Genomic DNA, 18,657 nt, shown 5'->3' with positions numbered 1-18,657 from the left:
AAACTTGAAAGTAAAAGCTTTTTCTTAATTCGATAATTTAAAAAGAAATCCTTCGGTATTAACTATGGTGATCTTGAACCATGGTGATGATTATAGCCAAAGACTTCTAAATTTAAACGATACCAAGTAATGGAATTTACATATAAAGTTGAGGATTCCAATGACTCCAAGTGTATTCTTACAGTATCATTTATTATGTCACCAATGCAACAACAGTGTTAGAACAATTTTGACTATGTGATTAAAATCAAAACATACACCACTCGATTCAATATCCTCTACAGTTTGGGAAAAACACTGCATGATATTTCAGTCATTCCTTTGGTTTAAATATATAAAGGGGAGAAAAACTAGCATCAATGGTGAAATCAGTAACTGCACACAGTATGCAGTTCTTCTAAACTGCAGAACATCAATTTCCTACATCATTCAGGGTCTTCTACAGAGTGACAGACAGGAAGGTAGTACGTATCGAGCTGCCAATATCTTTGTTTCACACCTTCCCAAACTTGTTCTCCTAAACAATCCTTAACAGGCAATGGAATTAATTGCGTGGAATACCCCAAATTCTCAAGCTCAAGTGATACCAAATGGCAGTAAACAACATGGAAAAACGCATTACTGCCACAAAGGCCATTGAAGAATGAGTAGATACCACCAGGCTTCAGAAGTGTTGGGAGATGTTGGTGGAACTCCCTTAAATCTTCATAATACTCCCCATAGGTGTCAAAGAATATTCCTGAACACAATTCACGTCATTGACCCAAATCAGACATAACCCAGATAAAACTCATCATGCATCATACACATATTCAACAACATTAATAATAAAGCCTTATTTTTCACTAGGTGAGAGGTCAGCTGCATGGATTGCATGATAACATTGAAAACAGTTAAAGATCAAATTCCCAAAGAATTGGATGCATCTGCTACAAGTAAATAAAACTCCCAGATTCAAAACTAGGTCTAACTCAACTCAAAAAGCTAAAAAATTATAGATTTCCCTCACTTATATAACCATAAACTTTGGTTGTGAGGATGGATAAAGATAAAATTAAGTTAGGGTGTTTGGTAGGAGAGAAAAAACAAAATATAATTTAAAAAAAAAACTGTTTCCTATTTATACTCATCTCTCTATCCGTATCCTCGTCTCTTCTCTATTTCACCCAACCAATTTCTGTCCTCTCTATCAATCATACACTTTGTAGTCATATCAATATGAAATCTTTATAATACACTAAAAATTGAATTCGCAGATAATTTGATAACAGGTGGTCGGTCCAATAAGTTCACCAATGACCATATCCACCATTAGAATGGACTCTCAGCTTAAAATTAGAGACTGAGCTCAAGTAAATACCAAAAAGTAGCTCAAATAACGAAATTTGGCCTCCTAACTAGCCAATATAGGATCTTAATATTTCGTCTGTTTTCAACAGAAGACAATTGAATAAATTGTACTGCTACAATTAAGTATCAAGTCAATGAAGATTAGGATTAGAAATTACCATCATATGTTTCAAGCTGAGACAGAACATCCTGCCATCGGCCAAAAACTATCTTCACATTTTCCTTCTGACCCCAACCGGAGCGAAGCATGCGTTGATAAACCTCCGGATGAGCCTCAACGATGGTGTGTGATGCAGGTGCATACTGCTGAATGGCCGAATCCACGAGCCCCATTCCGAACCCAATATTGAGCACGTGGCCCCCTCCCGAACAAACAGCTTTGGCATGAGCCTCCATCAACGGCTTCTCCCACGCCATCATCACAGCTTTGCTTTCGGAGTCCATAAGCTTGTCTTCGCTAAAACTCACCCTATCTTCCAGATAATTGACACCGGAATCGCCGCTCTTGTTTTCCTTCCTCGCAATTGTTCCCAAGATCAGTTCGGCCTGAATCCCTGGCAAATTGAAACGAAATCAGACCCCAATAAGCAAATAGAAATAGTCGGAATGGAAAAAGAGGAATGTGTACCGGCGTTGAGGAGAAGGTCGAAGGCTTCGCTGTGGCCTTCCTGCATGGCGTAGTCGCCGGCGGAGAGGCTGGAGGGAGAGAGGGCGTTCCAGGGAGCGCCGGCGGAGAGGAGGAGAGTGAGGACGGGTGCATGGCCGTTCTTTGCGGCGTGCATGAGAGGATTGAGGCCCTCGCCGTCGAAGTGGGTGACGTCGGCGCCGGAGTCTATGAGAGCCCTCACTTTCTCCACGTCACCCTTCCTGGCCGCCTCGCACAGTTGCTCCTCCGCTTCCTTCATCTTCTTTGCTTCCAACCCTCAAACCCTCACCCTCCACTCTAAAACCTCACTATTCCTTTCCTCTCATTTCTTTTTTGTTATAAAAATTCTCGTTTTTACCCATCTTCATTTTTTATTTTCTATATTCATATTGAATAAAAACATTATAAAAAGAGAGTTTTTTATTTTATAAAATTTAGAAATTATTTTTTAGTGCGTATATGTGAAATAATTAATTTTAATATTAATTGTACATTTTATTTTCAATGCACGTTAAGTTTGTGTCATATTGAACATTAACCTTGTTGTGAAACATCAAATTTTGTCTTGTGTTTCAATTTTGAAGTTTAAAATATATTTAAATAAAACATAAAAATGATATGTGGTCTTTTTTGTTGGCTAAATTCCCTATTTAACACTTTTTTTTATTACTCTGTCTAATCCTCTTTTGTTTTTATTTTTTTATCTAATACCCTTTTATTTTTTATTTCCCTATCTAGCACCATTTCAAAAATAAATAAATAAATAATAATTTTTTTTATAATTTAAATTTTGAGTGCATTAAAAAATAAATATTTTTAATGTTTAAAATAGTTAGAAATATAATTAATGAATAAATAAATGAGCTTTTACAAAATAAAAATAAAAAAAATAATAAATTTCAAATGTTTAGTTTAAAAATTATTTTTTTTAAGAATGAAGAAAATAAAAAATTAAACTCTATACCAACATAAAAGTTGAATTTATAAATATAAATTAATATTTATTTTTATTATTATTGATGATGTAATCATGTTAATTTCAAGTAAAAAATACATGACATAATTATAAAAAAACAAGTTGAATAAGAACTGTTCGAACAAAAAAATGTTCATATTGTCAAATACCAGGACACATATAAAGAATATGTCCCAACATTACTAGATTGTGCACTTTTCGTTATTAATTATGTTTTATTTCGCACAAACTATTTAATGTACCATTGAAAAAAATATTAAATGAATCACCATTTTTCATTTATTTTCATTTTTATGATCAACATATACTTATTTAGTATCGTTTTATATCTCTTATATTTATCTTATTTGTATTTTTTTATATCTTTTATCTTAATCTTAATTTGTTTTGCCTTTTTTTTATAAAAGTTTTCATGTTAGGCATCACTCTTAATTTATTTTGTCTTTATTTTATATCTTTTATGTTTTTAGTTATTATTTTTTCTGCCATTTTTTTTATTGTTGCTGTTTTTATTTTCTAGACTTATTTTTTTTTCATTTTTTTCTTCTCATTTTTAAGCATTAAGTGTAACATTTGCATTAGTTTTATTTTTAGGATTTTGCATTTAGGGTAGACACTTCAATATTATTTGTGTGTCCCCTATTAATTAATACTAATTGACTTTGTTTTTTTTTTTTGCAATTATGTCACATATTTTTTACTTGAAATTAACACGATTACATCATCAATAATAATAAAAATAAATACTAATTTATGTTTATAGATTCAACTTTTATATTGTTGTAGGGTTTAATTTTTAATTTTTTTCATTCTTAAAAAAAATATTTTCAAACTAAACATTTTAAATTTATTTTTCTATTTATTTTTTATTTTATAAAAACTCATTTCTTTATTCATTATTTATATTTCTAACTATTTTAAACATTAAAAATACTTATTTTTTAATGCATTCAAAATTAAAATTATAAATAAAAATTATTATTTATTTATTTATTTTTGAAATGGTGCTAGATAGAGAAATAAAAAATAAAAGGATGTTAGATAGAAAAATAAAAAAAAAATGTTTTTAAAATTAAAATATAATAATAAAAAATATGTAGTCGAACACCAACGAATAAAAAGTAAAAATTAACTTAAAGAAAACAAGAATACAACAATAAATGACTAAGTAAAAAAAAAACATAAAAACAAAATATAGCATTTGTCGTAAAATGTTGATATAATTGGAAGTTTTAGAAAATAAATCATCATCACTTAAATTTTAATTGCATAAATTTTTTTCATTTTTTTACTAAAACAACATATTGGTGATTCAGGTGGTATTTTAATTTAATAAGTGAAAGACGAGGGAGCGTATAATTTGATGAATAAAATGGGTGAGGTAGTAGCAGTTGAGGACAGGGATATAATATAATTATTTTTCCTACTTTTTTTGGTTTCATTGCAAATTGCAATTCCTCCAATTGCAAGAACTTTTCTTTGAATTAACAGCATCCATCATTCAATTCACCACCTTCCCCTCTATCCCCAACCCAGATTATCCACTATTCCCTTTTTCCATATTCCGGTTATCATATATTAATTATATACTATCATTCAATATTCATGGCTACCAGTTTTGATCGATGGGAAAAAGATCCTTTCTTTAATGCTGCCGAAGAAGTTCAGGAATCTTCAGACAGGTATCTCTCGTTCTTGCAATTGGGTTTTCCATTTGTTTTTTTATGTTTAATCCAATCTTTAATTTTGTTTTTCCAATGAAATGTAGGTATAGTAGAATATAATCTTGCCAGGTGATTCCATTTTGGGGGTGAAATAAATGCACTTGCCAATACCTACCTTTTTATTCGTTTATTTCCCATTGAACTCGATATTGAAAGGCTTAAGGTTTTGAAGTTCATTTGTTGTGCACAATCTTGAAAGAAAAAACCTGAATTGCTCCCATTTTCTTGTTATTATGTTTAGCCACCATTACGGGAATCTTTGGCTCTCGTACAAGATCAAGGTTTCCTCGTAAGCTTCGACCCTCTGGGTTGGCTATGGAACTAATTGTGGGTCAGGGACCGACAACATAGTTAAAACTCGTCATTCTTGTTCAAGAATGTGTTTTGCTGGAATTGAACTTAAGTCTTTCAGCGTGTTTTTTTTTTATCAGCAATAAAAATCTTTCTCAGCGTGTGTTGCCAACTGAACCACATATCTAATGGGTCTAATTTTCTTCTTATTGAGATGCTATGATTGTGTTTTCAAGGATGGAATCTACCTATAGAACGTGGATTCACGCAATGAAGGATGCATCCACCGAATGGAACTTTGATGAACTTCGCCGAGATCTACAAACCGCTCTTGGCACTGCTAAATGGCAGGTAGTTTCTCTTAGTAAATATAGTTTCAAATTTTGTATCATCATAACTAAGCATGTGGTTGCACTTGTATGGCTAATGCAGTTAGAGGAATTTGAACGGGCTACTCGGTCAAGTTATAGTAAAGTTTCAACTGAGGATGCGAAAACTAGGCACCGAGATTTTGTTGATGCCATCCGTGACAAGATCAGCAAAGTTGAACATCTGTTACTAGAACCTGTTCATTCGGGTAGGAAGGTAGCTCTGCCTTGGCCCCGTCTGGATGAAGGAGAACGTGATGAACTGGCATCATTTCTCTCGGGAACATCGGCTTCTGTTTGCAAAATCCCTGTTAAATGTACCAGCAGAGATGGTGAAAATGTGCAATTAATTGACAAAGATTCGTTCCCTGATTGTTCAACCGATTTACATGTTTCATCTGCGCGGGGTTCGTCTGATGCAGCACAGGAAAAGTCACTTGGGCATCGGAGAGCAGCTAGTGCTGATGCTGATATTAGTTCTTGGAAAATCACTGTTTCTGATGGTGTCCAACAATCGGGTTCCTCCAATGGTTCTTCCGGTGCAATTCCTATGCACAAGGTAGCCAGTCTCTCCGGATTTTTTGGTTCCGTGAGAACAATCTCTAAGTTGAAGTGGTCTAAGAATGGTTATCGAAAGCTGAAACCAGTGAATCATTGTGAAGAGACGGATAGTGAACTATTACAATCAGCTGGATTGAATGGGGTTTGTGCTTTAGCTGCTTTGTTTTTTAACACAGATTTGCTTGTGTATTTCAATGCTTTTTGCTTAATTATTAATATTTCATGTTTACTTTTGCAAATAAAGGGCATCAATGCATACTATGAAAAACGTAAGAGTTGCCTTGGTAATTATGATGAATCTTATGATAAGCAACTCCACGGGTGGTACGGGGCTTTGCAAAGGCAGCTTCAAAGATCTCAATACCAAATGCAATACAACCGGCATGTTCAAATAACTATCTGGGCTGTTATTCTCCTTTGCCTGATTGGTAAGCTCTGGATCTTTGTTTGTGTTTTAAAAAAAATGTATGCACCAACATTCTCTCAATTTCTTAGCTTTGAAATTGGTGGAATGTATGCACCTCCATCCTCATCTTTTTTATTCTAATAATTGGTATGACCGTGTTGATGATGCTTTCCATTTAGGCCGCCAGAACTCCTTGATCATGAAACTATTTTCGCCCCTTTTTACTCCTGAAAGGCAGAAGGCTGCTTTTGAGTGCTCTTCGTTCCTTTCTATCTACATGATTTCACACATAGACACCAAGTTATTTGAACTTATTGAACTTTATTATGCATTATGCTGATGTGAATTCAGATCAGAAAGAACAAGATTTAAATTAGAACAGAGAAGAGAGTTATGAAAATTCATCACTTTTCTATTCCAATAGTATGTATATGTTGCTTACAATTTTGATATCCCTGCAGTTTTTATTGCTTTTTGCACGATGTAGAAAGGAAGATTTTGTTACATTATGTATCATTTTGTGGAGTGCGGCGGACAGAATCGGGTTTGGACAAGCGATGCCTTGATTCGAGGTGAGATATGTTACTGTTTAGAGTCTTCCATTACACACAGTGTAGCACTTCTTAGCTGTTTTTCTCTTCATGGTATATCCATTTTTCACCTATTTTAATGGTCTCAAGAAGAGTGTTCTTTTCCCTCTTCGCTTTTGTACTATATGACCACATCAAGATGTACAGAACTAATTGAATGGACACTAACCAATGTAATTTCTCATCGATGCGATAACTCTGTTATCCACCAAAGATTTTGGCTTTGCATTCACAATTTGAGGCCAATATTCTATCTTCATTCATGTCAATTACTAAGCACTAATGAAAGTAACTCATTGTTATACTAAGTCTAGAGCTATGGAAAGATTATATATTTTTAAAGTAACATATAAAGATTTATTAATTGTTGTAGCAGTCTTTGGAAGACTCAGCCTATTATTTCAATTATTTTGTATTAGTTTTATTCGATTAAACTTATTTTTGTTTCTCAGGTTTTTTCTTTTAAATTTGTACTCATTACAGATGTAATCCCTTTTATTACAATTTATCTATTTTTTAGTTAAACTAGAACAATGCCCGTACATCGTATGGGTTACGTTTCTATTTTTGTAGTTATTATTAATGTATATATATATATTAAGGGTGGGGGAAAAAATCCAAATTACAAAATCCAATCTATAATTAACCAAATCCATATTTTTGGATTTTAAATCCAATCCATTTAATTGGATATGAATTATATATAGATTGGATACATTTTTGGATTATCCAAATTGCATTTTGGATTGGATTTTGACTTGGCCCGATCCAAGTTCATCCAGGTTTAGCAAAGTTGGCCCAAGTCCACGTTGAACCGAAAAGTCTGAGCCCAAGTCGCATTGAGTCGACCTGAGTCGATTGGGGTCGATATTGAGCCGAGTTGGCCTAGGCCAATGTCTAGTCGAGTCGGTCCATGCCCATATCGAGTTGAGTCTTTCGAGTCCGATATGGAGTCGAGCAGGCCCAGGCTGATATCAAGCAAAGCAGGCCCGAGCCGATGTCGAGCCGAGTAGGCCCGGATTGATGTCAAGCCGAGCAGGCCAAGGCCGATATTGAGCCGAGCAGGCCCGGGTCGATGTCGAGTCGAGCAGTCAAGAGTCCATGTCGAGCCGAGCAGGCCTAGGTTGATGTCGAGTCGAACGGGTTGGGACCGATGTTGAGTCGTCTAGGCTCGGGCCGAAGTCGAGCTGAGCAGGCTAAGGCCGATATTGAGTCGAGCGGGCCTGGGCTGATGTTGAGTTGAGAGGGCCCGGTTCGATGTCGAGTCGTGCAAACCCGGACCGATGTCTAGCCGAGCAGGCCGACATGATTTCAAGTTGAGCGGTCCTGAGCGATGTCGAGCCGAGCAGGCCTGATCGATGTCGAGTCGCTTAGGCCTGGAATGATGCCGAGACGTCCGGGCCTAGGTCGATGTTAAGTCGTTCGGGTGGGCTCGAATCGATGTAGAGACCTCCGGGTGGGCTCGGATCGATGTAGAGACCTCCGGGTGGGCTCGGATCGATGTAGAGACCTCCGGGTGGGCTCAGATCGATGTAAAGACGTCCAGGTCCGGGCCGATGTCGAGTCGTCCGAGCCTGGGTCGATGTCGAGCTGAGCAGGCCAAGGCCGTTGTCGAGCCGAGCGGGCCCGGACCAATATTGAGTCGTGCGAACCCGGGTCGATGTTGAGCCGAGCGGACTTGGATCGATGTCAAGTCGAGCGGGTCCGACCGATGTCGAGTCGTTCAGGCCCGGACCGATGTTGAGTTGTCTGAGCCTAGGCCAATGTCTAGTCGTCTTGGCGGGCTCTGGCCGATGTCGAGCCGCCCGGGCCTAGGCTGATGTCATGCCATGTAGACCTAGGTCGAGATGGAGTCGCGCAGGCCTAGGTTGATGTCGAGCCGATCGGGCCCGGGTCGATGTTGATCCAATCGAGCCCAGGTCGATTATGAGTTGAGCGGGCCCGGGGTTGATGTCGAGTTGAGCGGGCTCGGGGTCGATGTCGAGTCGTTCGGGCCTGGGTCGATGTCAAGTTGTCCGGGCCCGGGTCAATGTAGAGTTGTCCGAGTCAAGGCTGTTCTCGAGCCGGGCGGGCCCGAACCTTTGTCGAGCCGTGCAGACCCGGGCCAATGTCGAGCTAAGCGAACTTGGACCGATGTCGAGTCGTCCGGGTGGGATCATGTCGAGGTCATGCTGTCCCGGCCTGGGTCGATGTCGAGTCGTCCTGGCCTGGGCCGATGTCGAGTCATCCGGGCCCGGGTCGATGTCGAGTTGTTCGGGCCCGAGTCGATGTCGATTCGTTCGGACTCGGATTGATGTCTATTAGTCTGAGCCTGAAATTATGTCGAGTCCTTCGGCCCCGGGTCGATGTCAATGGGTCCGGGCCCGAGTCAATGTCGAGTCGTATGGGCCTGGGCCCGGGTAGTTCGGGTCGGGCTTATGTCGAGTTGTTCGAGCCGAGCCGATGTCGAGTCATTTGAGTCCAGGCCGATGTCGAGTGGTTCGAGTCCAGGCCGATGTCGAGTCAAGTTGGTCCGCGTCCAGGTTGAGTTGGCTTAGGCCAGCTCGAGCCAAGTTAGTCTGTGTCCATATCAAAATAAATGGATTTAATGTATTTGACAAACAAAGTTGATTTAATTCACTTTAAATGGATTTAAAAAAAAATCCAAATAAATTTGATCTAGTTAAAATGGATATGGATTTTAAATCCAATCCATTTATTTGGATTTGGATTGGATCTAAATTTGGAATTTGAAAAATCAAATCCATGACCACACTAGTATATATAACTAAAATGATCTATTCTTATACATATTAAAATAATGGTTGCTATGTATTTATCTTTAGGGTGTGTTTGGATTGGGGAGAAGATTTGAGGGAGTGGATTTAAAGTGATTTAAAAAGAAAGTGTGAAAAAAGTGAGGTTGTTTGGATTATGTATATTAGAGTGAATTTGTGAGAAAAATTTATTGAAGTTTGTGTGTGACAGGATGATTGCAAGGAGATTTTTTTTTTTTTAAATATATAAAATGTAAGTTTACAAATTTATCATTTTCTTAAAAAAACATTTTCACAAAATCAAATCAAAATTAAAATTAACTTTTATTTTGTTAATATTATTATTTAATAAATTTATTTTAATTATTATTAAATATGTAATTTATATTTATATTTATTTTTATTGTTAATAATTTATTATTATTATTATCATTATTATTATTCCTATTTTAAATATATTATTATTTCATAGTTTACATTTATAATACTAGTTTATTTTCTTTTATTATTACTATATAAATACATTTATATTATTATTATATAAATATATTTATTACTATTATATTATATTATTATAAATTATTTTATTATATTTATATTATAAATATATAATATATAAAGTATTATTTTATATATGTTTAAAAAGTTATTGAGGATAATTTTCACTTTTTATATAAATTTTGGCAAACTTTCGCGGTCTGCATGGCACAGGGACTGCTTTTGTTTCTCATCTCGAAAATCATCGCCATTCAATCTGCTTAAATCATCAAAAATAAACTAAAACATTCTTTGTTTTCTTTATCCGAGTGAACGTTCACTCGGAAAGCAAACAAAGCCTAAGTATAACAAATTATCTATTATTATAATATGGGTTAAGTTCTACTTTCTTTAGTTAGTTAATAGGGAATAGCCCTCACACTTCCACGTGGATAACTGCATATCTTATATACATAGATAAAATATTCATCATCATCTAATATATTTTTACAAGATATTTTCTATAGTCTACTCAAGTTTATAGTTTGTGTCTGGTTTCAACTCGAATTCATCGTCACTTCATTCACACAAACATTAGATTGTTAAATAATTCAAAAGCTTTTATTTTAATGATTACTTAAAAAAAATACTATTAAAAAAAATTAAGTTTAATTTAATTTTATAAAGTTGATTTATATGATGAGATTAGTATCTATTTATATATTATAAAAAAAATTATCTCTGATTGGATCTCCAACTTACACTATACATACTTAAAAAAATTAGAAAACGCATTTTTTTATTCCAGTATTTTAACTTTTAAAACATGTTTTAATAAGTTTTTTTCATAAGTTGATCTTAGTCTTTTGAAAAAAAAAATTATAAAAAATTGTCTAAACATATTTTTTATTGTCATTTTTTTACCATTCATTATATATGAATAGGAAGATGTTACGTCAATGTATCAAGTTACTTAAATACTTACTCTTATTTTATCATAATTTGTTTTAAAAATAGTTTTGAAATTTCAATTATATCTCATTCAAATAATAGTAAATGATCAAGTTTAGAGGCTCTTAGCTCTTAAAATAACCAAGAGACTAAAATAATAATGAACTATTAAGTTAAAGAACTAAAATAATACAAACTCTTTTTTTTTTTAATTTAAGCGAGTTAAAAAATTTAATAATAATTAAGAAATAATCAGATAAATAATCAAACATATTTTAGGATAAAAAATAATGTTTTAACATTTTATATTAGTTTTCTTCACAACTTAGTAATGGTGAATTCCTCCATATACGACTATATTATATTATAAAAAATCGATTACAAGGATTAAAAACAAATAGAAGAAAATATTTTGATTAACTTTATTTTAACAACTCATTCATTATTGTGTCAAATATGAAAATCAATAAACAACAATCTGAATTAAAGGCCAAGACATTGATGATGAAGGAGTTGGAATAAGAAGAGCTAGTAGTGAGTGATGGTGAAGCATCGATAGCCAAAGTAGAGAGCAGCAACAAGAAGAGGAACAAAGAGGTCGTAAAATGAAATGGACTTATAGTTTGCACCATCTTTGATCACGAAAGCACTCATCTCTTTGGTGTTGGATTCCATGTCCACGACATCATCGTTCATGTCTACCTTTTTCACCTTGGCACCTTCCAGAACACCCACTTGGTACTTCAGTACCATGTTTTCTGCTGCTTTGCTGTGTCCAATGGCATCAAACTGCTTTGTCGCTTCCTTCCCAGCCACTTCTGCAATCACCTCTTCCCCTCCAGGGTGTTCCTCCAAAAACTTTGTCACATCCAACACCTATAAAATTATATTAATAACATAACTTCAATTTAAACTCGTTACACTCAACTGTGTTATGTGTTATCTTGATACAACTTTATCTTATCATGTCAGTATTTCTTTAAATTACCTTATATTAGTAAAAAATAAGAAAAAATTACCTTATTTTCTTGAAAAAACCTGATTCAGACTTAGAGTGTTTAACGTAAGAAGGTAGTATACTTACTCTGCCATTGATGACCACCCAACAGTCTCTGTTGGATTTGTGCTGGGAAACCTGTGAGAGGGTGAAAACCCTTGGTTCGGCCATGCTTGCTAATAATAATAATGGAAGAGTTTTTAGTGAAGAAATGTACGTGCTGAATTCTTATAAAATATAATGGTGGTAGTTAAAGTTGCACTTTCCGTTTCTACCACCACGTGTTTTTCTTCCTCCGGAGTTATCAACTACCAGTCACCACGTGGATCAATAACTGCCAAATCTATCTTTGACTTATATGATAAGTGGCATTCTTTATGATTAATTGTCAAGTTGAAGTGAGGGACAAAATAAAACTAAATCATGGAGATGATAGGCTTCTCTTCCATCCATTCAAATATCTCCTCTCAAATATATTGAAAACATATTTTTTTGCTCAATTGATCATCCAACTACGTGTAAAGACCAAAAGTTGCAACCAATTTTCCATTTCTACCAATTTTTGTGGACTAAGTCACATGCTTGGGATGATAAGATCTCTCAATCTATGGTTTGCGAGTATTAACTAAAGTAGCCTACAAACTAAATATATATTATAGTTTCACTTATTATATAGTTAGAAGTTGAGGAAAGGTTTAGTTTTTGGATACAGGAATACATTTGTGGGTATATTATTTTTAGAACAATAAATTTAACGTGACTTATAGGTTAAGATTCATGAATTTTTTGAATTTTATTATCGTGTTGCAATTTCACAGTGTAATTACTAAAATAAGTAAAATACGTCTTGAATTTGAATTGAAATTTGATTATATTGAAACTGTGCCATGTTAATACAAAAATTTGATTATATTAAAAATGTGTCAAGTTGTGTAACTTGACATGAATTATACATTTTTGATAATTAATAAATGAAATTACATCATGTATTATGTTTATACTCGATATATCAAGAGAGATGACATTACGGAATCAGAAAATTTTTATGATTACGTTTAGAATGCTTTGAATTTTTTTGTATACATACATATACATATATCTTTTCAATTTTCTTTAAATTGTAAGCCCTCTCTTATATAATTGATTACTAAATTATGTATATATATTTGTATGGTAAAATATTTAATTTATAATTTCACTATTTGAGAAATTACTATATTAACAATTAACCATTTTTTTCTAATATTGAAAAAAAAATCTAAAGAATCCAATCTTCAATTCCATTTTTATAATTATCAAAATTACACATTCATAAAACAAACAAACAAAAGTAAATTTATTTCTTGTCTTTATTTGCAGTCTCTTCTTTCTAGTTCTCCTAGAGTCCGTTTGATAAAGAAAAGAAGAATATACTAGATGAAAATTTATAAATATTTATATAGAATAATAATGTAAACACTGAGCTTTTATTAAAGAAAAATAGAAAAGATATTGAAAAAAAGAGAGTAGAAACAAAATAAAATAATAAAAAAGTGTATAAAAACACTATTAAGATTCCTGCCTCCATCCTACCAAACAAACTCATTTAATAGCAACACCTCTCTATTTCCACTCCATGGCTCTAAACACACCACTAGTTTTCTTGAAATAAAAGATGCGTACATATCACATTATCATTCATGTCATAAACTCTTTACCAAGGGCAACCATCATCCAAAAACTGCTACAATTTGAAAGGAAGTCACAATCTCCACAGGTTCTTTTTTATTACAAATTCAATTTATCTCCAGAGGCCGACCAGGAATTTACAAAGTACAAACGCTACCGTGCACCTCCAGCTTCTGTACTGGGCTTTGAGAACTCCTTGCTGTTAACTGTCTCCTTGCTATCAAATTCCACTCCTTGAAATGTGATCCGTGAGGATCGATACTTGCTACCAAATGCAGTACCAAACCCCCAACCAAGTCCTACTCCAACGCCACAGCCTCCACCTTGAAAATTAAATCCAACATACCCAATTCGATATTGATAGGTAAAATTCATATTTGATTCATAAAAAAAAAGACAGTAACTATATTTCAACATAAAAAAGAAATCCAAATAGCACTACTTGAAACAACGTGGAACTAAAATCATAAAAACCATAGATGGAACTAAGATCAAGATATAGCAAATGGCAACATTACTTGAGTCAGGAAAAAAAAACAGAGCAGTTTCTTTATATATATATATATATATATATATATATATATATATATAATATTATTATTAGAGGGAAGGGGTTAGACTAATGATGTCAACCCTATCCCATAAGGTTAGGTATTAGCACTAGCACTAACCAACCAAACCAGAAGGATAGATAAATTAGAAAACGATTTGCTACAAAGTGATCAACAAGTACCTTTGAAGAAAAAGTCTTTAGGTGTAAACTGTAAGATTAAGGTTTTGAAGAAAAAAAGGCTACCCACATCATGCAGCATGTCATAGTCATAACTATAGAATACTGAAAATTAAAACTTAGAAGCAGTAAAGAAAGCAGATTCATGATTATTGTACCTGCACCAAGACCCAATAAGTTCAATGGCATACCTGTGCAACAGATCAGATACATAAATTATGAACAGAGTATGAAGAAAATGATTTCATCTTCGTATTATTTCAAAAGAAGAGATACATTATATAAAGAAGGAAACAAGAAACATAGAATATTTACAGAATTAAGTAGGAATCACAAAGTTACCAGAATAAAATAAAAATACAATACTTGAGTGAAATCCTTCCTATTATTGAGATGCTGTCATTCTCTTAAAATAAAATAGATATTGATCTAGCCAACATTAGATCAGTATTTCCACGAGGCCTTTGTGAGCATATCTACTTCCTACAATTTGGTTGGAATGCAGTACCTGGGATAAGACCCAATTAAGTTTCTGTCAATCATTACATGATTCGTCCTATCAGATTTAATTGGATTATGAACTAATCCTTCTTGCTCGAATATAAACAAAAAACTAATTCACACTAATTAAGAAAGCTAATTAACATCATTTAACTATATCAAATCAATCTAGTTTAGAACGTAATTTCCCTTTATTAGAATTTGATATCAAGAATATAAAAAAAAGTCATTGATCACAAAAATCCAATCAAATGAACAATAATTTGAAGATAGTATAGTATAATTAAATAAGACGAAAGTAGTTGTTATTTGATATCAACATACATGCAATTTTCTTTACATGTATTCGAGATTAGTGGGATTATGCCCTTGGAGCACTGCTTTCACTAGAGAGTTTCACAGGTTAATGAATTGGAAGAGATAAATCTTCAAGAAATCTATTTATCCAGATAAGTTCCGAAACACCTTCACTACTTGCTCTATATTTTGCCTCTGTACTGTTCCTAGTCACAACAGTCTGTTCCTTGCTTCTTCCAGTCCCCAGTTTCTCCATATGGAGGACTTTGTATCCTCAACTGAACCTGTCTAAATCACCTCTGTATCCAGGACACTGAGTGTCTAAGATTTTGGGAGGAGAATATGGTTTGTTCGTAAGTGAAATGGTTAAGACAGCTAGAGGCTAAAGTCCATTCACTGCACTCAGCTAAATAGAAAAGGGAGGTAGGAAACTAGGACTGAAACTTTGCAGAAGACTTGACAGGGGAAAATAGCAATAGATAGACAGAATTTGGGAAGAGTGTGATTGGTTTAGCTGAAGAAATCCAGTGAAATTTTGGAATGAAAATTAGCACACAGAACTGAAGAAGGATGATAGAAAATGTAGTCCAATATTCTTCACTCTACACAATCATATTTGGCCAATAATAAGTAACTCGGGTATGAAAATGAGCTAAGAGCAAGTTTGGACAAATTCCAAGGTGAAATATGAACCAAGCTGATAAAAATGAATCTCACAGAAGTAAAAATCAACTTACTTTATTGATATTTTTCAAAAGCTCTATCATTTAAATCAAATACGTATTTCATATAAGCTAGAAAAAAACCTACTCCAAACCAGGCCTACATTATAAGCCTAAAATGTCTTTGTCCACCCACATTCCATTCTCGGCCAAAAAAACTGAGTTAAGATTAAAGCCTTTCCACCTCACTCCATTTCCAAGTTCCTCTCTATTATCCAATCTAAAAAAGTACCATATACCAATACACAATCAGTTATCCGAGCATATCTAACGAATTCGTTTGGAACGACAATATTAACACGAAAATAAAACTAAAGGAATTTTAAAACTACAACTAAATTGCCTGCATAGTCTCAAGAACAAGGACCAATAAAAGATCGTGAGAGCTTAAAAATACCTTGTAAACAGCGCGGATTACAAAATTACGTTCCTAGGGCACGAAAATAAAACTAAAGGAGTTTTAAAGCTACAACTAAATTGTCTGCATAGTCTCAAGAACAAGGACCAATAAAAGATTGCGAGAACTTAAAAAGACCTTGTAAACAGCGGGGATTATAAAATTGCGTTCCTAGGGCACTGGAACACGAGTAGAGAAACCTCTTAAACTATTCAATTAAAATGATTTGGAAATGAAAGTGAAGCAGAGAAAATAAATGCAGCGTGCTGCCACCGACCTCCGAAACCCCATCCTATACCGAAACCGCAACCTACGCCGAAACCTGAAAAACAAATAATTGCGATAAGGATTCAAGATTCGGAATATGAAGAAATGGCGAAACCCACGGCATACCAAATCCAACGCCAGTTCCGTTGAAGGTTGTGATAACCATTTCTGATTTCTTTCCTTCTTTACGAGTGATAGATTATACAGAGTAAAAGGAAGATGCATAATAAAGGGCCTAATCAGAGGAATCAGAGCAAAATGTGAATTAACTATTCCAAGACTCTTTCTTCCTACACCTCCGTACCTTCCCACACCATACTAAATATGAAAATACCATTTTATCCTTTTTTTTCACTCCTTAGATTTGAAATAATAAGCCTATGAATTATGTAATCTGGATATATTTCGGATTACATAATCCAAAAGTCAATTTCATATTTAGAAAAGGCTTCTGAAATTATGTAATCCGAAAGTTAATAACACATTTAAAAAGAAGGCTTCTGGATTACATAATTCGAAACCTAATCTTATGTATAGAAAAGACTTCTGGATTATATAATCCGGAACTAATTACAAAAGACTTCTGGATTACATAATCCGAAAACTAATTCTGGATCTAGAAAAAGACTTCCGGATTATGTAATCCGGAATATTAAAAAGGGTATATTTGGAATACGAAAAATTTATGAGGATGGCACAAGAAGGTATTGAGGCGCACGAAGAAGCAGCCGTATTCGAGTGGAGAAGCCTTTTTTCCATTGGCCCATATCAATGTACAAAATGAAGGCACTTTCTTCCTGCACCCCTACATTTTTCTTACTTCACCCCACAATTTTGTAAATCCCGAAACTGACTTTCACCTTTTATTTGAAACTGGGATCTGGGAGTGTGTTACAGATTCATCAATCTGGAAGTGAATTATCTTGCTTTCTGAATGAGGGTGTTTTGGAAGCAAAGTTTACATAAATTGTTAATTTTTGGATTGTTGATTTTTGAATTGTTGAATCAGGAAGCCTAATTTCTATTATGGATTGGTGGATCCATAATGATTTTTTTCAATTATGGATTTCTGAATCCGTAATTTATTTTGAATTACGGATTTCCAGATCCGGAATGCATATTTTTTAACACTGTCATTCATGTACTACCGGAAACATCAATCTAGGAGGTTACCAGAAGCACCAATCCGGGAGGTTACCGAACGTGTCAATCCAAAATTTTACCGGAAGCGCCAATTCAAAAATTTACCGAATTTCATAATCCAGAATGCAAAAAATAAATATACAGTTTTTATATGGAGATAATTTTATCTTGCACAACATTATAGAGGTGTAGGAAGAAAAATATAGAAGTGCAAGAAGAAATTGCCCAAAATAAAAGGCCATTCGGACTAAGACCCCAAAAGCAAGTCGATTCTATCTGTCAAATTCTTCCTGCACCTCCATATTTTTCTCCTGCACCTCACACTCTCAAAAATACCTTTATATTTTACTGATATTGGATATAAAGTTAATGTTGGATATAAATTATTTTTAAACTCAAATTTGATTTAAAGTTATCATCAAACTTTATATATATATATCTATTTAATTAAGCGATTCCATATGAATAATCCACATATCTTTCTACACGGGAGACACATCCGGGTCAAGGTTTTAGTCAAATTTTGGTTGCATAAATAAATTTATGTAGTTTTTCAAAAAATTTATCAAATCATTAATGTCAATTCCAAGTATCAAACTAGACAGTATTATAATTTATAATTTCATGTCATAATCAGTTAAACGTATACTTGTCAAATGGATGTTTACTATTCAAAGATCAATATGCATTTATATACTAACAAAAAAAATGTGCTTCAACCTATGAATAATTAGGGATGATGATTCACCTAAGTTATGATTGCATGAACCAAAAAAGAAGAAAGTGAGTAAAAAAACTTGAAAAACCAAAGATAATTTTTACTCACAAAAAAAAGTGTT

The 18,657-nt window shown here is 34.0% G+C and overlaps 4 protein-coding genes across 7 annotated transcripts; 1 reads left to right on the top strand and 3 right to left on the bottom strand.

Moving 5' to 3' along the window:
• Nucleotides 1-161: 161 nt before the first annotated feature.
• Nucleotides 162-2,269, bottom strand: LOC137821207 (ankyrin repeat family protein). The gene is made up of 3 exons (XM_068625685.2): nucleotides 1,979-2,269; nucleotides 1,509-1,904; nucleotides 162-739 (listed from the first exon to the last, which is right to left on the bottom strand). Exons 1-3 carry the CDS (start codon nucleotides 2,253-2,255, stop codon nucleotides 426-428), a joined length of 987 nt encoding a protein of 328 aa, XP_068481786.1. The 5' UTR covers nucleotides 2,256-2,269; the 3' UTR covers nucleotides 162-425.
• Nucleotides 2,270-4,334: 2,065 nt separating this feature from the next.
• On the top strand, nucleotides 4,335-7,165 carry LOC137821205 (uncharacterized). Of its 3 annotated transcripts, none has more exons than XM_068625683.2 (5): nucleotides 4,335-4,654; nucleotides 5,202-5,338; nucleotides 5,420-6,058; nucleotides 6,161-6,344; nucleotides 6,784-7,165. In XM_068625683.2, the coding sequence occupies exons 1-5, from the start codon at nucleotides 4,621-4,623 to the stop codon at nucleotides 6,807-6,809; spliced, it is 1,020 nt and encodes a 339-aa protein (XP_068481784.1). In that variant the 5' UTR covers nucleotides 4,335-4,620; the 3' UTR covers nucleotides 6,810-7,165. The 3 variants fall into 3 exon arrangements, with proteins under 3 accessions (XP_068481784.1, XP_068481783.1, XP_090151950.1); XM_068625682.2 differs by having other exon boundaries at nucleotides 4,356-4,654; nucleotides 5,224-5,338; XM_090295824.1 differs by having other exon boundaries at nucleotides 4,372-4,654; nucleotides 5,224-6,058.
• A 4,318-nt stretch (nucleotides 7,166-11,483) lies between these two features.
• LOC137821203 (uncharacterized) lies at nucleotides 11,484-12,307 on the bottom strand. The gene is made up of 2 exons (XM_068625678.2): nucleotides 12,181-12,307; nucleotides 11,484-11,972 (listed from the first exon to the last, which is right to left on the bottom strand). The coding sequence occupies exons 1-2, from the start codon at nucleotides 12,262-12,264 to the stop codon at nucleotides 11,625-11,627; spliced, it is 432 nt and encodes a 143-aa protein (XP_068481779.1). The 5' UTR covers nucleotides 12,265-12,307; the 3' UTR covers nucleotides 11,484-11,624.
• A 1,303-nt stretch (nucleotides 12,308-13,610) lies between these two features.
• On the bottom strand, nucleotides 13,611-17,007 carry LOC137821204 (glycine-rich protein). 2 transcript variants are annotated; one of them, XM_068625679.2, is made up of 4 exons: nucleotides 16,802-17,007; nucleotides 16,686-16,730; nucleotides 14,650-14,682; nucleotides 13,611-14,084 (listed from the first exon to the last, which is right to left on the bottom strand). In XM_068625679.2, the coding sequence occupies exons 1-4, from the start codon at nucleotides 16,839-16,841 to the stop codon at nucleotides 13,915-13,917; spliced, it is 288 nt and encodes a 95-aa protein (XP_068481780.1). In that variant the 5' UTR covers nucleotides 16,842-17,007; the 3' UTR covers nucleotides 13,611-13,914. The 2 variants fall into 2 exon arrangements, with proteins under 2 accessions (XP_068481780.1, XP_068481781.1); XM_068625680.2 differs by lacking the exon at nucleotides 14,650-14,682 and having other exon boundaries at nucleotides 16,802-16,968.
• Nucleotides 17,008-18,657: the final 1,650 nt, after the last annotated feature.

Source organism: Phaseolus vulgaris, chromosome 9 (genome assembly GCF_051622355.1).
Source record: "Phaseolus vulgaris cultivar YP4 chromosome 9, ASM5162235v1, whole genome shotgun sequence".
Classification (NCBI taxonomy): domain Eukaryota; kingdom Viridiplantae; phylum Streptophyta; class Magnoliopsida; order Fabales; family Fabaceae; genus Phaseolus; species Phaseolus vulgaris.
This window is presented reverse-complemented; position numbering and strand designations above follow the sequence as displayed.